The sequence below is a fragment of the Carassius carassius genome, chromosome 1, assembly GCF_963082965.1.
Source record: "Carassius carassius chromosome 1, fCarCar2.1, whole genome shotgun sequence".
Lineage (NCBI taxonomy): Eukaryota > Metazoa > Chordata > Actinopteri > Cypriniformes > Cyprinidae > Carassius > Carassius carassius.
The window spans coordinates 51,079,621-51,107,534 of NC_081755.1; the positions used below are offsets into that span (position 1 = coordinate 51,079,621).

Sequence of the window (27,914 nt, forward strand, 5' to 3'; positions counted from 1 at the left end):
ACAGCATATTAATATTAATGTTCATTTCAACATTTACTAATACATTCAAATCAGAAATTGTACTTGTTAAAGTTATGCACTGTGAACTAACATGAACAAACAATGATCTGCTGTATTTCTATTAACTAAGAATAGATACAGTAAGAAATGTAGGCTATCACTCCTGGTTAGTTATTAATACATTAAACTCCTGTTAACAAATGAAACCTAATTGTAAAGTGTTATCTACTGTAAAAAAAAAAAAAATTGTTATTTTAACATTCTCTAACCTTTCACAAATACGAACCCCAACCTGTCATAACCTGTGGGTGCTCTGAACGAATTCTTATTTCATGATTTGAGTAATTTAATAGTTGTTTTAAATAAAATTGTATGAGCACAATATAGTTTATAGTTTATTTTATCTTTGTTATTAAAATAAGCAAAGATGCAAATAAGCAATATGACAATTACTATAATAAGAAAGATACAAATCAAATAAACAGTGCTTCAAATTTTTCATACTTTTATGTTCCCACAAGTTATAGTAGCCATGACGAAACCAAGTTAACTAAACCTGTCTCTTTACTGTACTGTACATGTTATATGATGTGCTTATAATTTATATAATTTTAAATAAAATTTGAAATTATGCCTGATATCACTATGTAGCCTGCTTTTAACCCTGCTTCCTTTTTTACAACAGATTTAGTTTTTTTCTTACAGATTTATTCGGTGAGACTTTTCCTTCAAATTATCATCATGGACATTGCAAGTAAATGTAAACAAAATAACCTTAGAAGGAGGGCTGTTAAAAAAGTAAATTACTTATTTGACTTGCTTGGTTGCGTTCAAGATAATGAGGAAGAATTAGGCCTACACTCAGATCAATTATTAATGCCTCAGCCATGTGCTGAGTCATCATCAGAGGTGGATTCTGATGATAATCAATCTGATGATGGGAATTTAGTGAGTGACAATTTGGTTGCTTCACTGGCAGGCTGGGCTGTAAATTTTGGAATCTCTCTGATTGCTTTGTCTGCCCTTTTGGCTATACTTAGGGTGCATCTCCCTTTCCTTCCTAAAGATGGTAGAACTCTGCTTAGAACAAAAACCTCGTACAAGACTGAAATGATAGCTGGTGGAGATTTTCATTAATTCGATATATTAAATTCACTAAAGACAGCATTTGAAAACATGTGGTCCAAAGTTCCTGACCAACACATTTTTAGACTGCAGTTAAACTTTGATGGCATTCCACTGTTTAATAGCAACTCTGTACAGTTTTGGCCAATACTTGGTATTCTTCAAGACTGTAAAGTAATTCGTAATCAGACTGTTCTGTGGTAGCTCTAAACCAAAATCTTTGAACGAATATTTGAAAGATCTTGTAAGTGAATTGAAAAACTGAGCTGTGGGTTTGGCATTAAAGGCAAATGATTCTTTTTAGTTCTGTTGTATGTGATACACCTGCTAGGGCTTTTATCAAAGCCATCAAGAGTCACACTGGCCACTCTGCCTGTGGTTTGTATCTCGAAAAACCGAATGACCCACTTAGGACAAACCTCTCTTTCCGGAAGATAATAGATGAAGACCATCATGTTGCCAAGTCTCCTCTAATAGAAACAAACATTGACATGGTTGGTGGTTTTCCTCATGACTACATGCATCTGGTTTGTCTTGGGATGATGCGGAGGCTTTTAGATCTTTGGCTGAGTTCAGGTCCACTCCGTGTTCGATTATCTTCCCAGCTGAGTCAAGTAAATTCAGATTCTCTTGTAGGGTTGAGATTTTGCATACCTTCTGATTTTGCACGTAAACCAAGACCACTAACACATAGACTGAGGTGGAAAGCTACCGAACTTAGGCAGTTCTTGTTATACACTGGTCCAGTGGTCCTTTGTAATGTCCTGGCCCCACCAGTGTACAGCCATTTTATGCTTTTGTCAGTTTCTGTTTAAATTCTTCTCAGTCAGAAATTTTGCTTTCTGTTAAATGACTTTGCTCGTACATGTCTAGTGTCTTTTGTTGAACATTTCGGCGTGTTATATGGTCAGGAATTTCTTTGTTACAATGTGCATGGATTAGTGCACCTCTGTGAGGATGTGAAGCAGCATGGTAATTTAGATGAATTTTCTGCTTTTCCTTTTGAACATTTCTTGGGCACTCTTAAAAAGCTTGTCAGAAGACCTAGCAATCCTTTAGCCCAAGTCATTCGCAGGCTATCCAAAATAAATGCTCATAGCAATGCACGTGATGAGACTATCAATAGGACCCTTAGACTTGAACACAACAATGGACCTGTACATTTGATATTTTCAAAAGCAGTTAACCAGTTTCAAGAGGCTTTCCTTGGTGGTTTAGTCATTAAAATAACTGAAGGAGACAATTGTGTGAAAATACAGAATAGTATTGCCACTGTTGTTAACATAATTTTGAGGAAAAGTATTTTTTGTGTACAAAGAGTATAAACATAGAAGCTCTTCATTCGACTATCCAATTAATTCAAGTGATTTGGGAATTTTTGTTGTGAGGGAACTCTCTGAAGACGTGCACATCTCAGAGTTTGATGGCAGTATTGAGAAGTATGTTAGGTTACCTCTTAGAGAAAATTTTGTTGTTTTTCCATTACTACATTCTGCACAAATTCATGAAACAGAAAATTAAATATGGGATGTGTGGCGATAAACCAGTACAAAAGTCTCAGTTGGTAAGTATTTATCTAATTGTTGTTTTTGTTATTTAGGCATTATCAGTCAAGCAAGCTATATGTTTTTATGCTTTGTATATCTTTCAGGAGTTTTTAACTGTTCTGACAGGCGGTTGTTGAAAATAAGAACGTGTTCTTTAAAGAATATTTCCCTTAAAAAAAAAATTCTGTTATTACTTAAGGGTCTTTTAGGGAAGTCGTGGCCTAATGGTTAGAGAGTCGGACTCCCAATCGAAAGGTTGTGAATTCGAGTCCCGGGCCGGCAGGAATTGTGGGTGGGGGGAGTGCATGTACAGTTCTCTCTCCACCCTCAATACCACGACTTAGGTGCCCTTGAGCAAGGCATCGAACCCCCAACTGCTCCCCGGGCGCCGCAGCATAAATGGCTGCCCACTGCTCCAGGTGTGTGCTCACAGTGTGTGTGCATTTCGGATGGGTTAAATGCAGAGCACAAATTCTGAGTATGGGTCACCATACTTGGCTGAATGTCACTTCACTCACTTTTTTTTTTCACACAAGACGCAGTATGCGCGGCGCTGGACCCTGGGCTCAGCGGTGCCCTTCAGATATAATGCGATTTACGCTGCGCTATGCCAAGAGCAAAGTAGGTGGAGTTTTCCAAACTGCCCGTGCAATATTTTCAGTTTTGAGACTCATGTTCTTTCTTTTTTTTTTGTTCAAAAATAGGCATGTTCCATATCGTTTCTTTTTTGGAAACAAATGAGGTGGAAGTGGTGCCCAGCGGTTGGGTAGATGGTGACCAATGTGTCTGGCCACGCCTAAGAGGGGAGAGCCTCACAAAGGCTGTGAAACTTGCAATGAAACCCAAGAAAGAGTGGAAAATCTTTAAAGTAAAGCTTCTCTACACAACAGGTATTTCTTTCGTGTTTAACCCCAATAAATATATGCGATACATAATATTTAATGTCTCACTATAAGTTTTGCGCTTTATCAACCAAATTAAGAAAAACAGATTTTTATTGCAGAAGAAAAATAATTGATAGTGTTTAGAATATCTGTGGATTCTATCAACTTTTCTATTTTTATTCAATGTTATAAAATGTATAAATGTTTTATAAATTATGCTCATGTTAATTCTGTTTATGTCCCTTTCACACAGTAAGCCCGGTAAATTACTGTAAAATTACCAGTACAACTTTTTAACTAAACACAGAAAAGTGCTGTTCAAACACGCAATGACGTTCTGTCTTTTTACCAGTATGATACCATTCACACATCAGTACCAGAATACTAGTAGCCTCTGATGTTAGTTCACCAAAAAAATTTAAATTATTTCATTGACTCCATAATGTCGTTCTGAACCCGTAAGAATTTTTGGAACACAAATGAGGATATTTTAGATGAAATCTGAGAGGTTTCTGAACCATCCATATGCAGTGATGTCATTGCAACTTTCAGTACCCAGAAAGGTAGTAAAGAATTTGTTAAAATAGTCCATGTGACTACAGTGGTTCACCTTTAATGTTATGAAGCGAGGAGAATACTTTTTGTGTGCAATTTTGGGATTATTGACAGCAGTCTACAGGTGGTCAGAAACCTCTCGGATTTTTATCATAAATATCTTAATTTGTGATGAAAGATGAACAAAGGTCTAGTGGTGTGTTCACAACGAAAGCAAATTTTATTATTTTTATTACATACAAAGTCAATGCAAAGACACGAATAGACGCATCATTCAAAAAATTACGCGAATTGGGTGACGTGTTTGCCGCGAATGTCTTCCGCACAAGTTGAAAAATTTGATCTCGAGTGTAAGATTCGCTTTGACGCTTTGTTGCGCCAGCCAATCAACGAAGAGCTAATTTATACATCCGGTGTATCACTGTTGTCGAAATGTATGCCAGAAAGAAATTGTGTGTTTGAGCCTATTTGACGCTCTATTCGCGTTCGGTGTGAACACACCATTACAGGTTTGGAACGACATAACAGTCACAAATTAATGGCAGAATTTTAATTTGTGGGTGGACTATCCCTTTAAACACTGAACCGCTTTTTTTCATCCACCTGGATGAGAAGTGCTTTAGTATCATCCATCCAAGTTGACAACATTATTTTAATGTTAACGTTAATTTACCAGTATTTTACCAGTAAAGAATGCATGTGTGAAAGGGACTATTTAGGCTATGTGGTTGTCATTTAGTCTTACATGTGTTTTAGACAACTATGATGATGCCAGGAAAAAGCTCCCTGAAGCAGAACTCTTCTCTGACATTCAATCTGATCAGAGAGTGGGGCTAAAAACCTAGACGAATTATGTAAGCAAACATCTCTTTTCCAACATGAGTTTTTTATTCTGTTATGAGTTTAATTTTATTGTTTTTATTATTGTTTTTCAAACTTTTTAAATAGAAAATATCTCTTTCCGTGTGTGGCAGTAGTAACCTTGTGTCAATGTCTATTTTTCTATGAAAGGAAGAGCTTTAGACTTCAAAACTTTTGAGTGACAGTGATGATGATGATAATGACGGGCAAAATTTTAAAGGCCTGGAACCACCGCCGCGTATTAAGCCACCAGCATTTCAAACATTTAGTCAGTCAACTCAAAGCCCCTCTTCAGCAAGACAGCAGCCACCAGCAAGTGACCAATTTCTTTTCTACCAACCAGCTAGTCAGCCATCAGCAAGTGACCAATCCCCGTTCTACAAGCCAGCTAGTCAGCCACCAGCAAGGGACCAATCCCTGTTCTACAAGCCAGCTAGTCAAAATCACCAACCACCTCTTTACCAGCCAGCAAGTCAGCCATCAGCAAGTGACCAATTCCCATTCTACCAGCCAGCTAGTCAGCCATCAGCAAGTGACCAATTCCCATTCTACCAGCCAGCTAGTCAGCCACCAGCAAGTGACCAATTTCTTTTCTACCAACCAGCTAGTCAGCCACCAGCAAGTGACCAATCCCCGTTCTACAAGCCAGCTAGTCAGCCACCAGCAAGTGACCAATCCCTGTTCTACAAGCCAGCTAGTCAAAATCACCAACCACCTCTCTACCTGTCAGCTAGTCAGCCACCAGCAAGTGACCAATTTCTTTTCTACCAACAAGCTAGTCAGCCACCAGCATGGAGCCAACCACCTCTCCAACAGCTAGCTAGTCAGCCACTGCTAAATCACCAACCATCTCTCTTGCAGCTAAATAGCCAGCCAAGTTTAGATTACTTGCAGCCAGCAGGCTCAGAATCTGGCATAAGGAGAAACCAACCACTACAAAGTATGTTAAACAATTGTGCAACTTTAAAAATAACACAGGTTTAATACTCTTGATTAATATCTACAATGAATGGTTGTAGAGCAGGGTTCGGCAAGTAACCAGTTGATGGCAGGCCAGCTACACGGAGTAAGCCTATGGATAGAAATTAAATACTTTTACTTTTAATGAGTCTTAATCGTTTTTTCAAATTAAAACCAAAAATAAAAATGAAAAACGACCTGTTTTTCCATTATTTATTTCCTGAACTAAAATGAAAAAACGAATAACGAGGGGTTTTCTGATTGTGTGCTCGGATCAAAAATAGAAAAAATGAATTACTGGATTAGACAAATTTTAATTTTGATTTTTAATTTAACACCTTAGGCATATATCAATGAAATCATTTTAAACAGACATTTTAAACACACACGCTTGTTATCCGTTTTTTTTATTTTTGATATTAGCACAAATTTGAAATTCGGAAAACGAATCTTTATCCGTTTTTTCATTTTCGTTTTGGAAACAGATTTAAAAAAAACAAGTCGTTTTTTATTTTTCCATTTTTTGTTTCAATTAGAAAAACGAAAGAACGAATGATACAGGGATTCACTTGAACAAATACACATTGCTACAATTACTTCAAAATATTCATCTTGGCGAGTATTTACGTAAAACAATCAGTAATATCTCATTGGGACGTTTGTGATTACTGTAGTAGGTCTTAAAGTGACAGTAACCTAATTTACCTGCTGTTGTCAGTGTTGTTAATAAATAAGATTTATGCATTTTGTTTGTGATTTGTATCATGTATGACTATTGTGCATCAGACATAATACTATAATGGTAAATGTGATGTCCTAATGATAAAATATAAAAATCACAAATTTTTTCACAAATTTCTGGAAATTACCACCACAAATTAGTCATTTTGATCGCAAAAATCACCCCAAAAAATCGTGGAATCCTGGAGGGACTGAAAAGTAAGATATCTCTTTATCAATTTAATTAAAATAATAATAATTACAGGGGATGGGGTTAGCTATTCTTGTTTTCCCTCTTTTTTTTGTCATTAGCTGATCACATCCCTGGCTCACTTAAGTGACTGCATTTTTATTTATTTATAAGTTGTTGTTTTTTTTGCATAAAGTTATTTTTTATCTATTTTCAATCAATAAATCAATCAATAAAGCTGTAATCAATATTTTTGCTTGAGATTATCATACTGTCAAAGTCTCATACCAGCACATGCCTACACCTCTGTATTTAGTTCATTATCACTGTATATTTACGTTTGTCCTTGCATTCAGTACTTGGCTGTTTGTGCGTTTGTGCTTGCGTTTATTTTGTGTTAGTAAAAACACTTCTATTTGAATCTTCTTCATCGTCTTTGGACTTAAACGTGATATTTATGCTATCTGTGTTGGTGTGTTTTTACATTAAAGTGTTCATGTCTTTTTTAAAGCAGAATACATGCAGTGTTGTAAATTCTAACCAGTTGGTGAAAAAGTATTCTAAAAATATATTCTAAAAACAAAATCTAAATTATTTGTCATAAGAAATGACGGTATTATTATGGCCCACAAACTGAAAAATACAATTTGCAATTCCTTTTGAAAATATACTGGAAATGTTTTTTTTTCATACAGTGGTTGATAATTCGAATTAAAATATTAAAGGAAATAATTTATATTTATAGATTTTCTTTTTCAATTATCTTCCAGCGCTAGCTTCCAGGTTGTATTGCTGCTAACATTATTTAAATTTATCTTCATTGCAGGTGCAGTGAGGCAGAATCCCCTTACTGAAAAAGCCTCAAATAAAGACATTGAATTCAACTTCATTAAATGGTTGCACCTTGCTTGAGAACGAGAGGGGGGGGGGGGGTGAATGAAGAAAGGCGAGGCCAAACAAAACATTGCCGACCCTCATTAGAGACGTCCCTGCACATCAACACACATCTCAACTTACCTTTCAAGTTTCTTTAACTCTTTAAAGTTCTCTGTACAAGTTACTCCGATTTGTTTTTTTCTGTGATTTTTATTACTCTCAGAGTTGAACATAACATTATACATGCTTTAAAACATGAATTTTGGTGTAAAAAAATGAATAGTCTAAGACTCTTTGAATGTTATTTATATTATTAATATTTATTCTTAATGTTTTCAACTGAATTCCACTTAAATTATTAAGTACTACTGAGTAGCTGTAATATTTATTCTTAAATGTATTGTTAAATGTTATATTTATTCTTAAAGCTGTAATTATTTGAACACTTGTTGAAAGTAAATTGTTTTGAGTACATTTGTTGTTGAGCGTTTCATTTACCTTTGAGTTAATAAGACTTTTACATACTGTCAGCTGCATGTGGGCCACATCCTAAAACTGCATATAAAGCTCACATTTGGGCCATATTAAATTGTATTATTTGGCTCATGCTTGGTGGAGTTATGGCACTCCTTTGGTTCAGTTCTGGCAAAGGAGATGTGGGCCATATCTGGGCTGGCAAACACAAACTAATCTGGGCCACAGCTCAGCTGTTTATCTGGCCCACATCTTTGCCAAAGGAAATTTGCTGACTGGGATCATGTTCTAGTTCACCCCCAAAACAAAATCAAGACTTTGTAAAAAAAAACATAGACTCCTTTAAAAAGTACTGAAATCACTTCTGTCTTTTTAAAAGCAGGGCTGGATTTACCTCTTGTCATCACATACAGGCAAAACTCATTTTAGTTTATTTGCAGGCTCAGTTTGTAAATGTAAGCTATTAATTTAAGTTATAGACAAGTGAAAACTCTGTGCTTAATGCGAATATAATTGACTTCATTTACAAAATTAGGTGATTATTTTCGCCCATCTATGCAAATGTCTATCTATATAGAAACAAAAGAATGAGGTTAATCACTGTCTGTCACCTCAGTTTATAGTGATATATATTAGCAAAGACACTGATAAATACACCACATCTTCATCTTCAGAAAACATCTTCAGCTTTTGGTTTTATTTCTCATCAAACACAAAACAACTTAAATCAAAGGATTAGCAGCGGGAAATATACTGTGTTTATTTATATACATTTATTTGTATTAAACACCAAACTGACGGAAGGAAATTAAAAAAAAAAGACAAAGTAAATATTAATTTATTTATCCATTCATTCAGCAATGGATGTAGTGCTGGATGCTGCTCGGACGCGCAGACAGTAATGCACTACACCCTTCAAATAACTCACTTAAAGGGCTCTTCGAAGGGAGTAGGGCACAGGGATCCTCACTTCCGTTGGTGTTCGCCCCAAATGACGACGAACTGGCGAAGTCCTGTTTTTGCCGCGTCGCTTCACTCTCCAGTCCAGCGGGTGGCGCTAAACACATTCGTTTGTTTGAAAAACACCATTAAACCTCAGAAGAAGAAGTTATCCGTTTATACCGCGCTCTCTGTTGTTGTTATGCCAGTATGCTGCCTTAATACAAACAGTTAGACGTGTTTCTTTTAAGAGAAAAATACAGTTTTGGAATCAGGTCAGTAAATAACTGTTATATTCTCATCCTCACAGTCGTGACTAAGTTATGAATCAAGCAGGAATATCTGGAGAAGTATCATCTGAACTGAGATCTGCTGCTGTGAAGATGGAGTTTATTAAAGAAGAGAGTGAAGAGAACACGAGTGAACCAGAAACCTGGAGAATAAAACACGAGGAACCAGAAACCTGGAGAATAAAACACGAGGAGCCAGAAACCTGGATAATAAAACATGAGGAGCCAGAAACCTGGAGAATAAAACACGAGGAACCAGAAACCAGCAAAATAAAACAGGAGGAACCAGAAACCTGGAGAATAAAACACGAGGAACCAGAAACCTGGAGAATAAAACACGAGGAACCAGAAACCTGGAGAATAAAACACGAGGAACCAGAAACCTGGAGAATAAAACACGAGGAACCAGAAACCTGGAGAATAAAACATGAGGAGCCAGAAACCTGGAGAATAAAACACGAGGAATCAGAAACCTGGAGAATAAAACACGAGGAACCAGAAACCTGGAGAATAAAACATGAGGAACCAGAAACCTGGAAAATAAAACATGAGGAGCCAGAAACCTGGAGAATAAAACACGAGGAACAAGGAGGTTGGAATTTATTTTTTCATTCATCCTTAATGTTTGTTTGTGGTTATGTTACATTAGGTAGGTATGTGACAAAAAAAAAAAATCAATACTAGAAAATTTATATATAATCATAACCATATGAAAGATAAAAATACCTTTAAAATGTTTTTTAAATGATTAAAATCGGATAATTAAGAAAGTTATGGAATTTTTAAATTCGGAAATTAGGGGTCATTTTTGTACCTAATTAAAACGATAAAACTCAAAATATCATAACTTACTCATTTCTTGGTCTATTTGCATAATAAAAACACCACAGTGTAGGTAATAAAAAGCCCAACAAGATTAAGCTAACCTCTTTTTAAAAGGTATATATGAAAAATTTATTATTTCTAATTAACCACTAATTAATGAAACTGAGAGCATCAATCCTACTCCAGTTTTTCATTATAATTTAAAATAAATATATACATATTAAGACTACTACTCCATAATTCTATTTATTTCAGTTAAGATGAAAAACGACTCACCTTGGATGATATGGAAGTCAAGTTATTTTCCGACCACTGGCATCGTTTCATCAAGAAGGGCCGCCCATTAGTAAAAATACCTACAAAATAGACAATTATTTATTTTTCAAAAGTAATATTAATTGATTATGTTATTTATCATTTAGAAATCAATAAATGCATGTATGTTGAATTTTGTTTAAGAATAAACATCAGTAGGCCAAAGAAATTCATTCTCACAACACACAAAAATGAGGCCTACAAGTACATTCTCGGACATTACAATCTGAGATCAGATGAATACAATTGAAAACATTTTTTTAAATAATCAGCCTTTTAAAAATATGATATCATATTATATCAAAAGTACAGTCGTGGCCAAAAGTTTTGAGAATTACATAAATATTAGTTTTCAAAAAGTTTGCTGCTAAACTGCTTTTAGATCTTTGTTTCAGTTGTTTCTGTGATGTACTGAAATATATCCATTTCCAAAATTATGCCAATAATGTAATCTAGAGATTCTAAACCTTTGTTCTGTATGATTACTTTGAAAAATACTGCAGGGATTGATGAAAACTGGCAGAAGTTTTGGACGCCAGTATGATTGAATGGCCGATTCTGCTTTTGACAACAACGTCACTTGCGGATCGTAAAAAAAACACATGCGAATGCTACAATCAATCCCAAACATCACCTAATTCAAGTTAAATGTATATTCTATCAAAAGTATTGGGTTTGAAACAAAAAAATAATCACCTTCATAGCGGATTTTGATGCCAAACACAAGAGAAATGTTGCTTCGCTTATAACTTCTTACGGCAGCCATCTTGGAAATTCCAACGTGAGAATCAACATGATGAAGTAATTTACGTCACTAGTATATGGGCTTTAGAGGTATTCACAAAGCAAAGATAAGACAGATTTCCTAAGTCACCGACGCGTCTGGCGCTGCTTACCTGCTGGGAACACAGCAGCGGGAACAAAGCGCTCATGCGTATATAGGTCAATTTGTCACATACCTACAGTAGGGTTACAGAGTTTTACTTATCTGGTGTTTTGGAGTGTTTTGGATCCCTGACATCTGCGGTTTATTTATAAAGACAGCACCCATTTAAAAATGGGTTTCGCTGATTTCGGAGACTGTCAGCTCCACACGATCAGCGGGAGCTCAGTGCACATTTATTCGCTGAGAGCATTCTCACCTCGGCTAGTTCTTCTGATATTTGCAGCTGACTCTGATGTCTCTTTAGTGGTTAAACATAAAATATAATTTGTTTTGGGTTAATCAAACAGGGACTCTTTGGTCTGTATTCAACTTATCTATATGTTAAAATGAAAAAAAAAAAGAAGCAAGCGATATAATATTTCGATACATTTTAATGGGTGTATATGTAGCCCCCCCGTAGAGCTATGGCAATGCTAACTACGTCACCGCTTGGACAAGACTGGTAAGGCAAGGGGACTCTATGTTACAAAAGGAACACACGCACAGGCTTGGTTTAGCAAAGTAGAAAGATACAATCTTTATTTTATCTTTAATTAAAATTTAGTCGCTTTTGGTTGTCAATAAATAACACGTAAATACATAATTTGACATGGATAAGCCATAGGAGGGCAGGCCCCCAGGTTACAAGCTGGACCAGGTCTAGGTTTCAATACCACACGTGAACTAAAGCACACCGCTTTTATGGTAGAACCAACACTACAAACTCAGCCTACATAACCACAGCAATCATGCTCTTTGATGCATCCAGAACTTTCCAGAACTTTGAAAAAGTACTACCTAACCCACAGGGACTTTCTGAGGGGCATTTTTTACCTGGAACTTTTACATCCTGGTTCCTCCAGTGGACCGAGTACCAGCCCGAAGTCCCTAGTTCCTGTGGTGAAAAGTGGTATTAGAGTGGCCTTTTATTGTGGCCAGCCTGAGGCACACCTGTGTAATAATCATGCTGTCTAATCAGCATCTTGATATGCCACACCTGTGAGGTGGATGGATTATCTCAGTAAAGGAGAAGTGCTAATTAACACAGATTTAGACAGTTTTTGAACAATATATTAGATAAGGCTTTTGTGTACATAGAAAGATTCTTAGATATAAATATATATTACGGGTGTAACCGTACGCAAAAATCACGGTTCGGTACGTACCTCGGTTTTAAAGTCACGGTTCGGTTCATTTTCGGTACAGTAAGGGAAAGAAATGCAAACATTAAACTGCAGGTTGTTTATTACAAAAAACTTTTTTTTTACAATTTGTTTACACTTTTAAACACTTTTAAATAAAATATATATAAAATAAAAAAAGAATAATAAATAAAATACTGATGCAAAGTTCTCCACTAAATAAAATACTCTGTCTCAAACCAAATATCACATAATAAAATATAATGAAAAATATAAATAACTACGATTACAGTGCAGCATTACCAATCCCAGCTTGTAGGCCTGCTCATATTTTAAAAATATATATAACTTTTGCAAAGTGTAAAGTGCAGCATCAACAGATTAATTTTTAGAACCTCTCAGATTTTTAAGAACTTTTCCACAGTCTAAAGTACAGCATGAACAGCTCCAAGCTGAAGGCCTGCTCAGATTCATTCAACTTTCATGTTTTTTGTCAAAAAAATTTACTTGTCCACATTGTCTACGGAAAAGGCAGATCTGCTGGCAGTTACAATGTCTCCAGCTGTAGAAAATACCCTCTCGCTAGGGACTGAGGTAGCAGGTACAGCAAGGTAGTGCTTTGCTAACTTGGCAATATGAGGATATGTGGGTTCATTGGTCCTCCACCATTCAAGTGGGTTTGAATCCAGTGAAATGCAGTCCACAGCCTTGTAAAAGCTAACCTCTTCCTTCACCAGCTGCAAAGTAGGCTTGTTTCCCACCTGAGTCTTGAAGAGTTCACCAAACAGTTCAGCCATGGCTGACTTCTTGACAGTAGGGCTGTCAAAATTGCTTAAAAATGACGTTCGAATATTCCCTTTAAAAAACACACGAATATTCTAACATCTGGTAGCGCATGTTGTCAATGACGCGCATTACGTCAATAACAGGACAAAATAATACAAAGAGACATAACTACTTGTATAGGTAGTCTATTTAAGTTTAAACATATATGACAACATATTACCTACACAAAAACGAGGAAATCAAGGAGACCTCAAGCTCTCTCACCCTCACGTTCTCTGCGCATAATGGTTTAAATGAACAAACAAATTTTTGTGCAAGCAATTTAAGGTCGCGACTGTTGTCCCAAATATAGCAGGCTTCATTCAGTGATTGAAACAAATATTATTAATATTAGTTGAAGTTTTACAGCATATAGAACTGACATTGAATGCTCCGAGCGAGCTGTGCTGTGGTAAACATGGAACTTTTCCTTGACATGAAACGATAATCAAACCTCGGATCCATTGCTTGACAGAACTCCCCGACGCCTGCCCCATCCGCGATACTGATCGGTCTCATGTCCTTACAAATGAACAAAATTATTTTATCCGTTATGGCCTCATGTCGTGTTGCAGACAAAGAGATTGTGGCGGGAGATGCGAAGTAACGTTAAGCGTTCCATGAAGACGCGTCAACTTTCAGCAGTGATGCTGTGCCAGACAGTGCGACTCCTGTGACCTGTCCCTGAACCCTCAGGCGCAAAGCAGACAACCACGCCTCTACTACCGCGGGCGTTTTTTTCCACATTTTTTTTTTTATTCGAATATTAATTTTTAACCTTCAAAATTCGTTTTTTTTTAACTATTCGAATACATATTCGAATTTAGAATATTCGTTGACAGCCCTACTTGACAGGAGGAGATGAAGCCTCTGGGTGTCCTGTCACTGGGGATGAACTATCTGCTGTGGCCTCCTCACTCTGCAAAATAAAATGACAAAACTTTAATTAACTACTACTGGCACTGTCATCTTTTATATATGCTTTTTTAACAATGCAGATTGTTTCAAAGCAGCAACTATTTCAATTTATACAATGAAGATAATTTACACACAAATTAACACAATACCTGTTCTACCATGGTTGCAATCTCTGTGATGAGGTTGTTGTAGATTCTGTCACGATAGGCATCATCCACATGAGGAAGGGCCTTGAACCTCGGATCAAGAACTGTGCATTTGTGGAGGAAGTCATGACAAGCAGAGTATCTGTTCTTCAGGTTTTCTGTGATGGCAGCCTTGATTTCCCTCACAGTTGGACTGTCTTCTTCATTGGGTGCCATAGAGTTGAGGACTGTGGTTTGGAGGGGGAGGATCATTGATACTGAAGGTGTGGATTCAGTGCTCATCAGTGTTGTGATGGTTTTTAGTGGTTTAAGAACCTCAAGTACATCCTCTGCTATTTTCAGATCCTGGTCAGACAACGTGCTTATTTATTTATTCTTCTTGAGATCCTTTTCTGTCAGTGCAGAGTATATAGCTGCTTGCTGTTCAATGTACCTCTCAAGCATATAACTGGAGTTCCAGCGGGTGGTGACATCATGAATAAGGGTGTGTTTTGGTATATTAAGCATTTCCTGTTTGCTCTCTAAAATATGTGCAGCTGTTGGGCTACGGTGAAAAAAAGACACAACCCTTCTGACTCTACCTAGCACTCTGGACACCTGGTTGAGACCTGTTGCTTTCTGTGATGCTAAATTAATTGTGTGTGCAAAACACCCAATTTGAGGGCCCAGTCCAGCTTCACTGACTGCATCGATAATATTCCTAGCATTGTCTGTTGTGACAGGAATTGTAGTTCCTGGCCTCTCCAACTTCCACTCCAACACTGTCCCTCTGCCAGATTTGTGCTTGTGTGTTATTCATAAATGGGGCAGGTTTGCAAAACATGGCTTAACATGTTCCACTCTGGAGTAATGTGATGGGCAGTCACTGTTAAGTAGCTCTCGGTAGCTCTAGATGTCCATCCATCGGTTGTGAGTGCTACAGCAGATGCCTTAGACAGCTCATGGACAACAGCAGTTTTAGCTTGTTCATAAAGGGCGGGTATAACTTTTTGGCTGAAATGTGGACTAGAAGGAATTTCATACCTGGGCTCAGTCACCTTCATCATGTGCTTGAAACCACTGTTCTCAACAACCGAGTATGGTCGTAGATCAGCTTCTATAAAAACACCAATTGCTTTTGTTATTGCATTGGTCCAATCGGAATTAACAGCAAAGGTCTGTTTAAATGTCACAGCCCTAGTAAAAAAAATCTGTTACTTGTTTTATACCGCTCAAATGTATTTAACTCTCTTGTTAACCCATGTGATTCAGATTATATTGTACCATCTTTAATATTATGTGCAAACTTTCAGAAATATTTTGTGGACAAAATTGCTGGTCTCAGTTTTCCACCCATCGCGGTTATCAGTGACTCCCCTGATTCTTCCTTTTGCCCAGCTGTCTTTCAGCAGTTTGAGCCGGTTACATTCTCCTATCTTTCTGACATAGTTAAACAGCTTCCTCCTGCAAACTGCCCCCTTGACAGTATTCCTGCACGCTTGGCTAAAGATGTCTTTGACACTATTGGGCCAAGCATTGTATCTTTGGTCAATACTAGGGCTGGGACAATGCGTCGAAGTCATCGATGAATGCAAAATATGCGCATCGATTCGTCGACCTGTTTTTATTTCTCTAAAAAACGTTTGCAAAACGTTTACCTTATGTGAGCTGAATATACGCGATGGCCGGATCAACATTCTGTCCAACGTTATATAACAAATCCAGGGGTTTTTCTGCATTGATCTTTTTTTTGGCGGCTGTCAAAGCCTTATTTGATCGGTGAGTGATGTAGAATAGAATGACTGTGCTGCGCCTGACAGGGCGCATACGAGAGAGAGCCCCAGCTGTGCGCGTGCACTCACAGTCTTCAAACAACACGAGCGCTTCTTGCTCTCTCTGTCCCTCGTGCATATTAATCAAAATCATTAAACACGATAGAAAAAAAGCGAAACACCCAAGTTTCACGCACACTCGCGCACTCACAGTCTTCAAACTACACGAGCGCTGTCTTGCTCTCTCTCTCTCTCTCTCCCTCATGCATATTAACGAAAATCATTAGACACGATAGAAAAAGGGCGGAACGCCAAAGTTTCACGTGGAGCATTCAGAGATTTTTTTTTCTACATGACCGGCTGCTGGCTCCCACTGTTAATTTTTATTTTTTGGAAAGGCACTCTCTGTATTAGCTTAAAGCCCTAAAGTTTACATTGGTTACTGTATTCTTTCAATTGCTCTGAACAAGTATTTTGGGTGAACTTATTTATTGAATGCTAGACATCAAGTTCTTGTTATTTTCATCTGAAAGAAGAACTTTTTTCAGTAAGCTAGGCCCTATGTGTTCAGTAAGCTTGTTTCAGTAAGCTATGTGTTTTCAAGGCTTCAAGGTTTTATTGAATGCTATCTCTATACAAGTGCAAAGTAATGCATTCTTAGTCAGTCTTTTATTTTGTAATTTTAAGAGCAATAAACATATATTGCAATGTTAAGGAATTCATGTTTTTTTCATTCAGATATGTAAATCAACATGTATAAATTGTTAGTAGTCAATTAATAGGGAGATAATCGAAATCGAATCGGTCTGGAAAAATTAATCGTTAGATTAATCGATGCATCGAAAAAATAATCGCTAGATTAATCGTTTAAAAAATAATCGTTTATCCCAGCCCTAGTCAATACATCTCTCAGCTCAAGGTGTGTACCAGATTATATTGTGCCATCTTTAATATTATGTGCAAACTTTCAGAAATATTTTGTGGACAAAATTGCTGGTCTCAGTTTTCCACCCATCGCGGTTATCAGTGACTCCCCTGATTCTTCCTTTTGCCCAGCTGTCTTTCAGCAGTTTGAGCCGGTTACATTCTCCTGTCTTTCTGACATAGTTAAACAGCTTCCTCCTGCAAACTGCCCCCTTGACAGTATTCCTGCACGCTTGGCTAAAGATGTCTTTGACACTATTGGGCCAAGCATTGTATCTTTGGTCAATACAGCTCTCAGCTCAGGGTGTGTACCAGCTGTTTTTAAACATGCCATTGTGCAACCACAATTAAAAAAGAATAACGTGGATCCTTTCATTTTGTCTCATTTTAGACCTATATCTAAACTCCCCTTTTTATTGAAAGTTTTGGAGAGAGTTGTTTTTAATCAACTTAAATCGTTTATCTATGAATTCAGAATTTCTGAAAATTTTCAGTCTGGTTTTAAGCCCTGTCACAGTACAGAAACTGCTCTTTTAAGAGTTTCTAATGATCTTCTTTTAACTGTGGACTCTGGTAACTCTGGTAACTGTTGTTTTAGTCCTTTTGGATTTGACTGCGTCCTTTGATACTGTCAACCACTCTATTATTTCATCTAGACTTGAACAGTGTGTCGGCATTGAGGACAAAGCCCTTAAATGGTTTCAATCATATTTGACATACAGAAGTTTTCACCTTGGTGAATTTTCGTCATCTGCTGCCCCTCTTTTTGTGGCATCCCCCAAGGGTCAGTAATGGGCCCTATGTTTTTTTTGTTTGTATATGCTGCCCTTGGGGTATTTTTTAGAAAGCACAATATCACCTTCCACTGTTATACAGATGATGTACAATTTTATTTGCCTGTCAAAGCAAATGACAAAGGTTATTTTCTGTCATTACTTAATTGCCTTAGAGATTAAAAAATATTGCTGGATCAGAACTTTCTTTGTCTTAATGAAAATTAGACTGAGATTGTTGTGTTTGGTCGTCCTGGGTATTTAAGGGCTTGTGTAGATGCACTTGGTATTTTAGGTGTATATGTTTGTCTATTTACCAAGAATCTCGGTGTGATTTTTGACAGTGCTTTTAAATTTGAAAAATAGAGTAGTTCTGTTGTAAATGCCAGTTTCTTTCAACTGAGACTATTGGCTAAAGTCAAGCCCTACCTGCCAGGTAAGGAGTTTGGAAGTGTAATTCATGTTTTTATAACATGTAGCTGCCAGCAGAGACAGTTGCATAATTTAAGTTCCATAAAAGAATAGTTTTAATTTAATAAGTAACCATGCGTAAATATATCATAATATATTTATATTTATCTGAATTTCTTTTACTTTGAAATATGTGTACAAATGACTTGTTTATGTAGGCTTATATAGCGGAACTATTGTTCTGAGGTTCGGTTGGATCAGACCTTCATTGATGTCACACCAGCATCTGAGAATGTAAGTCTATCTAACATTGTGTTGTTTATTTATTTAATGTGCTATTCTCTGTGAGAATATTCTTATTTCTGTAACTTATGTGATTTTTGTTTTATTTAGTTCTCACGGTATGTTTGATGACATTAAGGATTGACCTATAAATGCCCGTAAACGAGAACACCTTGTGTCCGTGTCCGTTGCCTGAAGGGGGTTATAGTGAGAACTCAATCTGCTTGACACGAGGTGGAGACGTGAATGGAGATGATGATCCGCGCCTGCCGTTCGTCGACGGAGCTGCATGCATGTTTACATTGAATGTGAGCGTCAAAGATAAGACTGTGCATACAATGTTAACATATTGAGAGGCAAGCAGAACCCGGGAGCATTGCATGGTTAAACCTACAAGAAGTTGAATATTTACAACAAGTTAAATATTAAGAAGTGAAATAACCTTCAACTGCTAAAGGGGCTCTATAAGTGCTACAAGTTAAATGTTCATTGTGCTGTGCATGTTTACATGTTGAAGTGATTACTCTACTCACCAAGTTATTTACTGCTAAGCTATTTGAAGGGTAAATAATTATTTAAAGGGACCATCACAATATTTTCAATTAATTTATTTTATTTTTTTCTCTTTGTAATATTTTGGTGTTAAATGTTTGGTGTCTTCTGTTTTAAGTGAAAATAGGTTAATTTGCATTGTGGATAGTGTTTCTAGCAGAGTAAACTGTAAAAACATACTTGGTTAAATCTAAAGGTAAAGTTAAGGTACATTATTACAATGTAAACAAAGGTTTATTGGTAACATTAGGTTGTCACTTACTTTATTTAGCTCATTTTAAGTTATAGCTACTAAACAAAAGGTTAAGGTGCCAATTCAAAAAAATATTAAAAATGTTTGAGCACGAGTATGAGACAAATGAAAAGGGCTTAGATGCTAACAATGGAGCAACAGGCATACAGCAGCAGTTTAAAGACCTTGATATAGATGCAAACCCTTCAAAAGAGATTGAGGTAGCTGTAGAGACCCAAACTGCTGTAGAGGAAATTGTAAGAAGAAGCCAAAGAACCCGAGAGCGTACTGAAAAGGGTCAAGAACTGTTTGACAGCCAAACTAAAAAGCTTCAACATAGCTTTACTACCTCTTATGACAAATGGAAAGTTCTTGCTAAAGAGACTAGGAAAGCAATCGATGGAACATTCTCCACTGAAATCCTGCAAACCTACATGGCCAAGATCAGTAACACTTCAACGTGTTAAACAAGCTTATCACGATTTACGCCAACACACTACTCCGGATGGCAAGACGCGCCGCCGAGTAGACACGTGTGATGCTGTCTCAGGAAAGCTATTGGAACATGCAGAGGATTCTCTTGAATTAAGAGAAAAGGTACCAGATACTCACAAAGAACGAGCATACTGGACTGAGAGTGGCTCAGTGCTTACACGCGCAACCTCCAAAAGGTCTAGTATATGTTCACGAAGTTCAAAGTTTGCAAGCATCAGTTCAAAGCAATCAAGCCTGACCTCTTCAAAGAAACTGGAAGCTGCAGCAGAGCTAGCTGCAACTCAAGCCACATTAAAGGTATTAGAGGACATGGAACTTAAGGAACAAGAGCTTGGGAACCTCGAAGTTGAGAACAGAAAGAGGCTTGCACTGCAAGAAGAAGAAAATGCTGCAAGAAAAAATGTATTAGAAGAGAAGCGCAGGCAGTTGGAACGCTTAGAGACAGTTAAGAAAATGAATGCTGCAAAAGCACGTCTACAAATCTACGAACAGGAAGTGGGTTCGGACGAAGAGACATCGGAATTGCTCCATAGCAGTAAGCATGTGAAAACCGAAGCTAAAACTACCCAAAGAAGTCTTTCTGCGCATCATGTGGCAACACCACAAAACGCCACACATGTACAACCTGCTGCCATTGCTCATCAAGAAGATAGCACTACAGCACTTGCCAAAGCAATAACAGAGTCGATCAACGCAAGCCATCTCCCAATACCAGAACCTTCTGTTTTCAATGGAGATCCACTAAGGTATAAAGACTGGAAAACATCCTTTGAGACATTGATCGGTAGGAAGAATATTCCAGTGAATGAGAAGGTCTACTACCTCCGCAAGTATGTTGGAGGACCTGCAAAGAAAGCTATTGAAGGTTACTTCCTGTTAGGCACGGATGCAGCCTACTATTCAGCATTGGACATCATGGAAGAAAGGTATGGAAGCCCTTTTGTGATTGCCAAAGCCTTCAGGGATAAGATAACTTCATGGCCAAAAATAGGACCCAAGGACAGCATTGAACTAAGAGAATTTTCAGATTTTCTACGAAGCTGTGAAGCAGCAATGTTGCAGATCAAGAGTCTTGCAGTCCTGAATGACTGCGGTGAAAACCAAAGAATGCTCAACAAGCTTCCTGATTGGCTAATAGCAAGATGGAACAGAAAGGTCCTGGAGGTTGAAGAATCAACATATGATTTTCCAAGCTTTAGTGAATTTGTTCAGTTTGTTGTAAGAGAAGCCAAGATAGCATGGAACCCTGTGACATCTCTTCATGCTTTGAAGTCTGGTGATAGTGAAAAGGTTAAGACACCAAAGTCTCGAAATGTTGGTGCAAACGTGCTGGCAAGCAGCTCAGAAGAAAACCCAGACCCTAAAACATGTGTCTTTTGTGAGAAGTTGCACCATGGCATTCAAACATTGTGAAAGTTCAAAGAAAAGTCAATCTCAGAAAGGGTCAAGTTTGTGCAAACTAAAGGACTGTGTTTTGGATGCTTGAAGACAGGACACCGTTCTAAGAACTGTGAATGGAGGAGTGTCTGCGACACATGTAAAAAGAAGTACCCTACCTGTTTGCATGAAGACCGGGTCAGGGATGATGGAAAGAAGGATCGCGGAGATGACGAGAGAAAGGAGGGTCTGAAACAAGCCAAAGAGAAGGAGAGGTCAAAGGAAAGGACTGATTCTAAGCAGTCAAAAGAAGCTTCTAAGGAAGCCACCTCTAACCGTGTGGTGCAAAACATGAATGGAACATACACGTCCACCGTTATTCCAGTGTGGTTGTCAACAACAAGTAACCCAGAGCATGAAGTTCTCGTATATGCTTTACTGGATAACCAAAGTGACACCACCTTTATCCTGAAAGAAAAGGCAGACGTTCTGGACACACAGAAGGAGCCAGTGCAACTAAAACTCTCAACATTGTCATCGAGAAGTACAGTCATTCCAGGTCAGAAGGTAACTGGGTTGCAGATCAGAGGTTTTTATTCAGCGAAGAAAATCACTCTTCCGGTAACCTATTCAAGAGACTTTCATTCCTGTCAATATAAGTCACATCCCCACACCCAAGACAGCAAGAGCATGGCCTCATCTAGAGCATCTTTCAGAAGAGATTGCTCCTTTAATTGACTGTGACGTTGGTCTGCTTATAGGTTACAATTGTTCTCAAGCCCTGTTACCCAGAGAAATTGTGGCAGGCAGAGATGAGGAGCCTTTTGCTCAAAGAACAGACCTCGGCTGGAGCATTGTTGGCCCTGGAGGTTCCTGTGTCGACTACGGAGATGCAATTGGAAGCAGACACAGATCTTTTGTCAGACAAGTAATGCCATCCCTTCAGTCGTCTGCCAACCTGACAAGTGAAGTCCGATACATATGTCGAACACAAGTCAAGGAGTTAGTCACTCCAAATGTTATGAAGATATTGGAGTCAGACTTTAATGAAAGAAGGGTGGAGAACGCTCACTTCTCACAAGAAGATCTCCGCTTCATTTCAATAATGGAGGAAGGAATCAAGATCAAGCCTGACGGTCACTGTGAAATGCCTTTGCCATTTAAAGAAGACAGGCCGAGTCTGCCAGACAACAGGAAATGTGCTGTTCATCGCCTTAAGTGTTTGAGGAGGAGATTTGAGAAAGACAAACAGTACCACAAGGACTACTTAATCTTCATGAACGAAACAATGACGTGTGGAGATGCTGAGAAAGTTCCTGAAGAAGAAATCAACAAGGGCCCTGTTTGGTACATCCCTCATCACGGGGTGTATCACCCACAAAAACCAGGCAAGATACGCGTTGTGTTTGACGGCTCAGCAAAGTTTCAAGGCGTGTCATTGAACAATTATCTGCTTACGGGGCCAGAGCTGACCAATTCATTGATAGGTGTTCTATGTCGTTTCCGCAAGGGTCCAATAGCAATAATGTGCGACATAGAGCGCATGTTTCAACAATTTCACGTCAGAGCAAAAGACCAAGACTATCTAAGTTTTCTCTGGTAAGAGAATGGGGACTACCACTCCGAACCATCCGTCTTTCGGATGAAAGTGCACTTGTTTGGTGCAGCCTCGTCTCCTGGCTGTGCAAATTATGGCCTCAAGCACATTGCTGCACAAGGTCAAGGTCGTTTCAGTGAAGCATCCATCCGCTTTATTGAACGAAACTTTTATGTGGATGATGGGCTGACCAGTGTGTCAACAGAAGAAGAAGCGAAACAGCTAGTCAGTGAAGCAAGACAGCTTTGTAGCAATGGCAAGCTATGCATCCACAAATTTGTTTCTAACAGCCAGGAGGTGCTACAATCAATCCCTGAAGAAGAGTGTGCTCAAACAGCAATACATCAAGACCTAGCCTTGGGAGAGTACCAAATGGAGAGAGCCCTAGAGGTTAACTGGTGCATCACCTCAGATCAGTTCAGATTCAGAATAGTGGTGAGTGAACAACCGTTCTCTAGAAGAGGAGTGTTATCGACTGTTTCGTCTGTCTATGACCCTCTTGGTTTTGTAGCACCGTTCGTTCTAGTTGGCAAGCAGATGCTTCAGCAAATGTGCCGGGAGAAAGTCGGATGGGATGAACCACTGTCAGATGATCTTCGACCACAATGGGAATCCTGGCTCTTGGACCTACATAATCTAGGTGATCTCAAGATAGACAGATGTTACCTTCCAGCAGGTTTTCCAGAAGACCGGAAATATGAGCTCCATCACTTCTCTGATGCTAGCATCACAGGATATGGAGAGTGCAGCTATCTGAGAGTGATCGGGACATCAGGACAAACTCACTGTGCTTTGGTGATGGGCAAAGCTAGAGTGGCTCCTACGAAAGTCACAGCCATTCCAAGACTTGAGCTTTCAGCAGCTGTTGTTGCTGTGCGTACAAGTGATCTGCTCAGAAAGGAGTTGGATATAGCAGAGGTCCAGGAATTCTTCTGGACTGACTCCAAGGTCGTCCTTGGATACGTCAACAATGATGCAAGAAGGTTCCATGTTTTTGTGGCAAACCGCATTCAGCGCATCAAGGACAGTACTAGGAGTAGGTTGGTCAAAGCCATCGCTAGACTTAAGCGATGTGTCAAAGAGTTCAAAGGGTTGACATCAAGAACCAACAAAGCCAGCAGCCTGGAAGAGAGAAAAGATTCAGAACTTCCCATCATAAGCATCGTCCAGAGAAAGAACTTCTCTGTGGAGATTCAAAGTCTTCAGTGCAAGGATGAAATAACCAAAGGCAACCTGCAAAGGCTAAATCCTTTTGTGGATGGACAAGGCATCCTCAGGGTGGGAGGTCGATTAGAGCATGCTGCTCTGCACCCTCACATTAGGCATCCAGCAGTCTTACCAAAGAACAGTCATATAACAAAGTTACTGGTTGCACACTACCATCAGCGTGTACAACACCAAGGACGTGGCATTACAATGAATGAGCTAAGGGCTAACGGGATCTGGATACTTGGATGCAGTCATGCGGTGTCGTCCTACATCTACAAGTGTGTCAAGTGTAGAAAGTTCAGAAGGTGCACAGAGGAACAAAGAATGGCAGACTTACCTCATGAACGTATGGAGACAACGCCCCCTTTACATATTGTGGGATGGATTGTTTCGAGCCATTCTATGTTAAAGATGGAAGGAAGGAAGTGAAGCATTATGGCCTGCTATTCACTTGTCTGTGTTCTCGCAGCAATTGGGCTGTGAGTTTGTCATGAGCCCTCCGTCTGCTAGCCACATGGGTGGAGCCTGGGAAAGGCAGATCAGGACAATACGAAGTGTGTTGACATCCATTTTAGATCAGGCATCCCAAAGACTTGACAGTTCATCTTTGAGAACTTACCTTTACGAAGTAATGACAATTATAAAAAGTCGACCTTTAACAGCACATTTGCTGAGTGATCAAGCTGGGCCACAGCCTCTTACGCCCAATCACATTTTGACAATAAAGTCTTCCATAGTCTTGCCACCACCTGGAGACTTCGTGAAAGAAGACCTTTATCTTCGCAAAAGATGGCGTAAAGTTAAGCACTTAGCCAATGAGTTTTGGTCTAGGTGGAAAAAAGAGTACATGTTAAATCTTCAAGAGAGACAAAAATGGCACAAAACACGCAGAAATACGAAGGTCAATGATATCGTGATCGTGCAAGATGACAATGCACCACGAAATGAGTGGAAACTCGCCAAGGTCACTGAAGTGTATCCTGGTGAAGATGGACATGTGAGAAAGCTGCGATTGCTGATCAGTGAATCAGCACTGGATGATCAAGGAAAGCGGCTCACAAAGCAGACTTACCTAGAACGGCCTATTCACAAGACAGTAACCCTGCTTGAAGCTGATTAATGCAGTCTTGGTTGTTTCTACATCACTTAAACTCAAGTCTCATAATGTTAATTTGGAATCTTATGTTTATTAGGTTAATAAGAAATCACCAGTGATTTGGTGGGAGTGTGGCTGCCAGCAGAGACAGTTGCATAATTTAAGTTCCATAAAAGAATAGTTTTAATTTAATAAGTAACCATGCTTAAATATATCATAATATATTTATCTGAATTTCTTTTACTTTGAAATATGTGTACAAACTGACTTGTTTATGTAGGCTTATATAGTGGAACTATTGTTCTGAGGTTCAGTTGGATCAGAACTTTATTGATGTCACACCAGCATTGGAGAATGTAGCGTAAGCCTAGCTATCTGCGGCTCGTTAAGTTTTTGGTATAATGTTATTACATTTGTAAGTTATCGAGGGACGCATGGAAGAGAAGTTGCCTTTATTACCTGTTTTTTCACTCCCTGGAGTTAACGCGGTCAATGAGGTATGCATAGTTATTTCAATGTGTAATTATCAATGTAAAGCATAACTGTGTGACGGTTTATTAGTAGTCTATCTAACGTTGTGTTGTTTATTTATTTAATGTGCTATTCTCTGTGAGAATATTCTTATTTCTGTAACTGTGATTTTTGTTTTATTTAGTTCTCACGGCATGTTTGATGACATTAAGGATTGACCAATAAATGCCCGTAAACGAGAACGCCTTGTGTCCGTGTCCGTTGACTGAAGGGGGTTATATAACATCTAGACTAGACTACTGTAACTCTTTAAATGTTGGTCTGGATAAGTCATCTCTTCAGCGCTTACAGTTAGTCCAATATGCAGCAGCTCGGATTTTAACTGGGTCTAAAGAGTATGAGCACATTACCCCTGTCCTATGTTCACTACACTGGCTTCCTGTCCTCTTCTGGATTGATTTCAAGATTTTATTGTTTGTTTTTAAATGGGTTGGCGCCTGTGTATTTATCAGAGCTTTTACATGTCCACGCACGTGTTAAAGCACTGAGGTCATCCAATCAGGTGCTTCTCAATGTACAGAGAACTAGGTTGAAAAATAACGGCGACCAAGCTTTTTCAGTGGTGGCACCTAATTTGTGCAATAGTTTACCTGTAAACATAAGAACTGCTTAGACTGTTGGAATTTTTAAGTCATTACTTAAGACACACCTGTATTGGCTTTTATTTCAAGCTGAGACGAGACATTGTGATGTTTTTACTGTATTTGTCTAATTTGTGTGTAACTTTTTTTTAATTTTCCGGACATTAAGCACTTTGATCAACCATGGTGGTTTTATATGTGCTATATAAATAAATTAAACTGAACTGAACTGAACAAAGACCCTGGGGTCAAATTGACTCCAAACAACAACGATGCTTCAAAATGTGTAGAGGGCATTGAAAAAATAACATCATGTTCATTTTATGTTATTTTATCGAGTTGTCCCCATTCAATCTGAAGCAAAGAAAATTAACTGTGTATTTACAGATGTTAAACATTGAATGGGGTCACTTTTATGTTCACTTTTTTTTAATAAGTTACCAAAAATAATTTTTACTTTTATTTCAGAATTAATTGAAGAAAAAGAGGAGAATGAAGAATCAAATGAAGTTGAGGAGAAAAATCGTGTCAAAACTGGAGGAAAACCAATGAGTTGCACTCAAACCAAACAGAAAGATTTAAAGAAAAAAAGAGTCAAGAAATCTTTCACCTGCACTCAGTGTGGAAAGATATTCACACACAAAACAGGTTTTGAGCGTCACTTGAAAAGTCATACTGGAGAGAAACCATTCTCTTGTGATCAGTGCAGGAAGCGTTTCAAACAATCCGCAAACCTGAAGATACACATGAACATCCACACTGGAGAGAAGCAGCACGCATGTGATCAATGCGGTAAAATGTTTTTATGGGCTTCACTTCTGAAGAAACACTTAAAAGTTCATGCAGAGGAGAAGCCACATCCATGTCATTTGTGTGGTAAAAGGTTTTTGCATCCACAAAGTTTGAAAGTACATAAGAAAACACATAGTGCTGATACAGAGTACATGTGCTTTGAGTGTGAAAAGACTTTTAGTTCAGTGAGCAGTTTAAAACAGCACCAGAGGATCCACACTGGCGAGAAACCTTATAAGTGTTCACACTGTGACAAGAGATTCAGTGAATTATCACATCTGAAAACACATGAGAGGATCCACACTGGCGAGAATTCTTATAAGTGTTCACACTGTGACAAGAGATTCAGTGATTCATCAACTCTGAAAAAACATGAGAGGATCCACACTGGAGAGAAACCTTATAAGTGTTCACACTGTGACAAGAGATTCAGTCAGTCATCAAGTCTGAAAAGACATGAGAGTATTCACACTGGCGAGAAACCTTTTAAGTGTACACACTGTGACAAGAGATTCAGTAATTCATCAAATCTGAAAACACATGAGATGATCCACACTGGAGAGAAACCTTATAAGTGTACACACTGTGACAAGAGATTCAGTGATTCATCAAATCTGAAAAAACACGAGAGGATTCACACTGGAGAGAAACCGTATCACTGCACTGTACGTGGGAAGCATTTAATTCAGTCATTTGTTATACACAGTCATATAAAACAATCACAGTAAGGCCCCGTACAAATGGAGACACGTTTAGCTGTATATGTACATTTTTCCTGTGGTATATGTTTTGTC

At 38.3% G+C, this 27,914-nt stretch overlaps 1 protein-coding gene across 1 annotated transcript; it reads left to right on the forward strand.

The window, feature by feature from the left end:
* The first annotated feature begins 9,057 nt into the window (after positions 1-9,057).
* Positions 9,058-27,905, forward strand: LOC132160203 (zinc finger protein OZF-like). The gene is made up of 2 exons (XM_059569969.1): positions 9,058-10,013; positions 26,797-27,905. Exons 1-2 carry the CDS (start codon positions 9,455-9,457, stop codon positions 27,846-27,848), a joined length of 1,611 nt encoding a protein of 536 aa, XP_059425952.1. The 5' UTR covers positions 9,058-9,454; the 3' UTR covers positions 27,849-27,905.
* Positions 27,906-27,914: the final 9 nt, after the last annotated feature.

Coding starts and splice junctions, on each gene's coding strand:
- LOC132160203 (XM_059569969.1), top strand. CDS start 9,455: ATGAATCAAGCAGGAATATCTGGAGAAGTATCATCTGAACTGAGATCT. Junction 10,014..26,796: donor AAAACACGAGGAACAAGGAG/GTTGGAATTTAT, acceptor CTTTTATTTCAG/AATTAATTGAAGAAAAAGAG.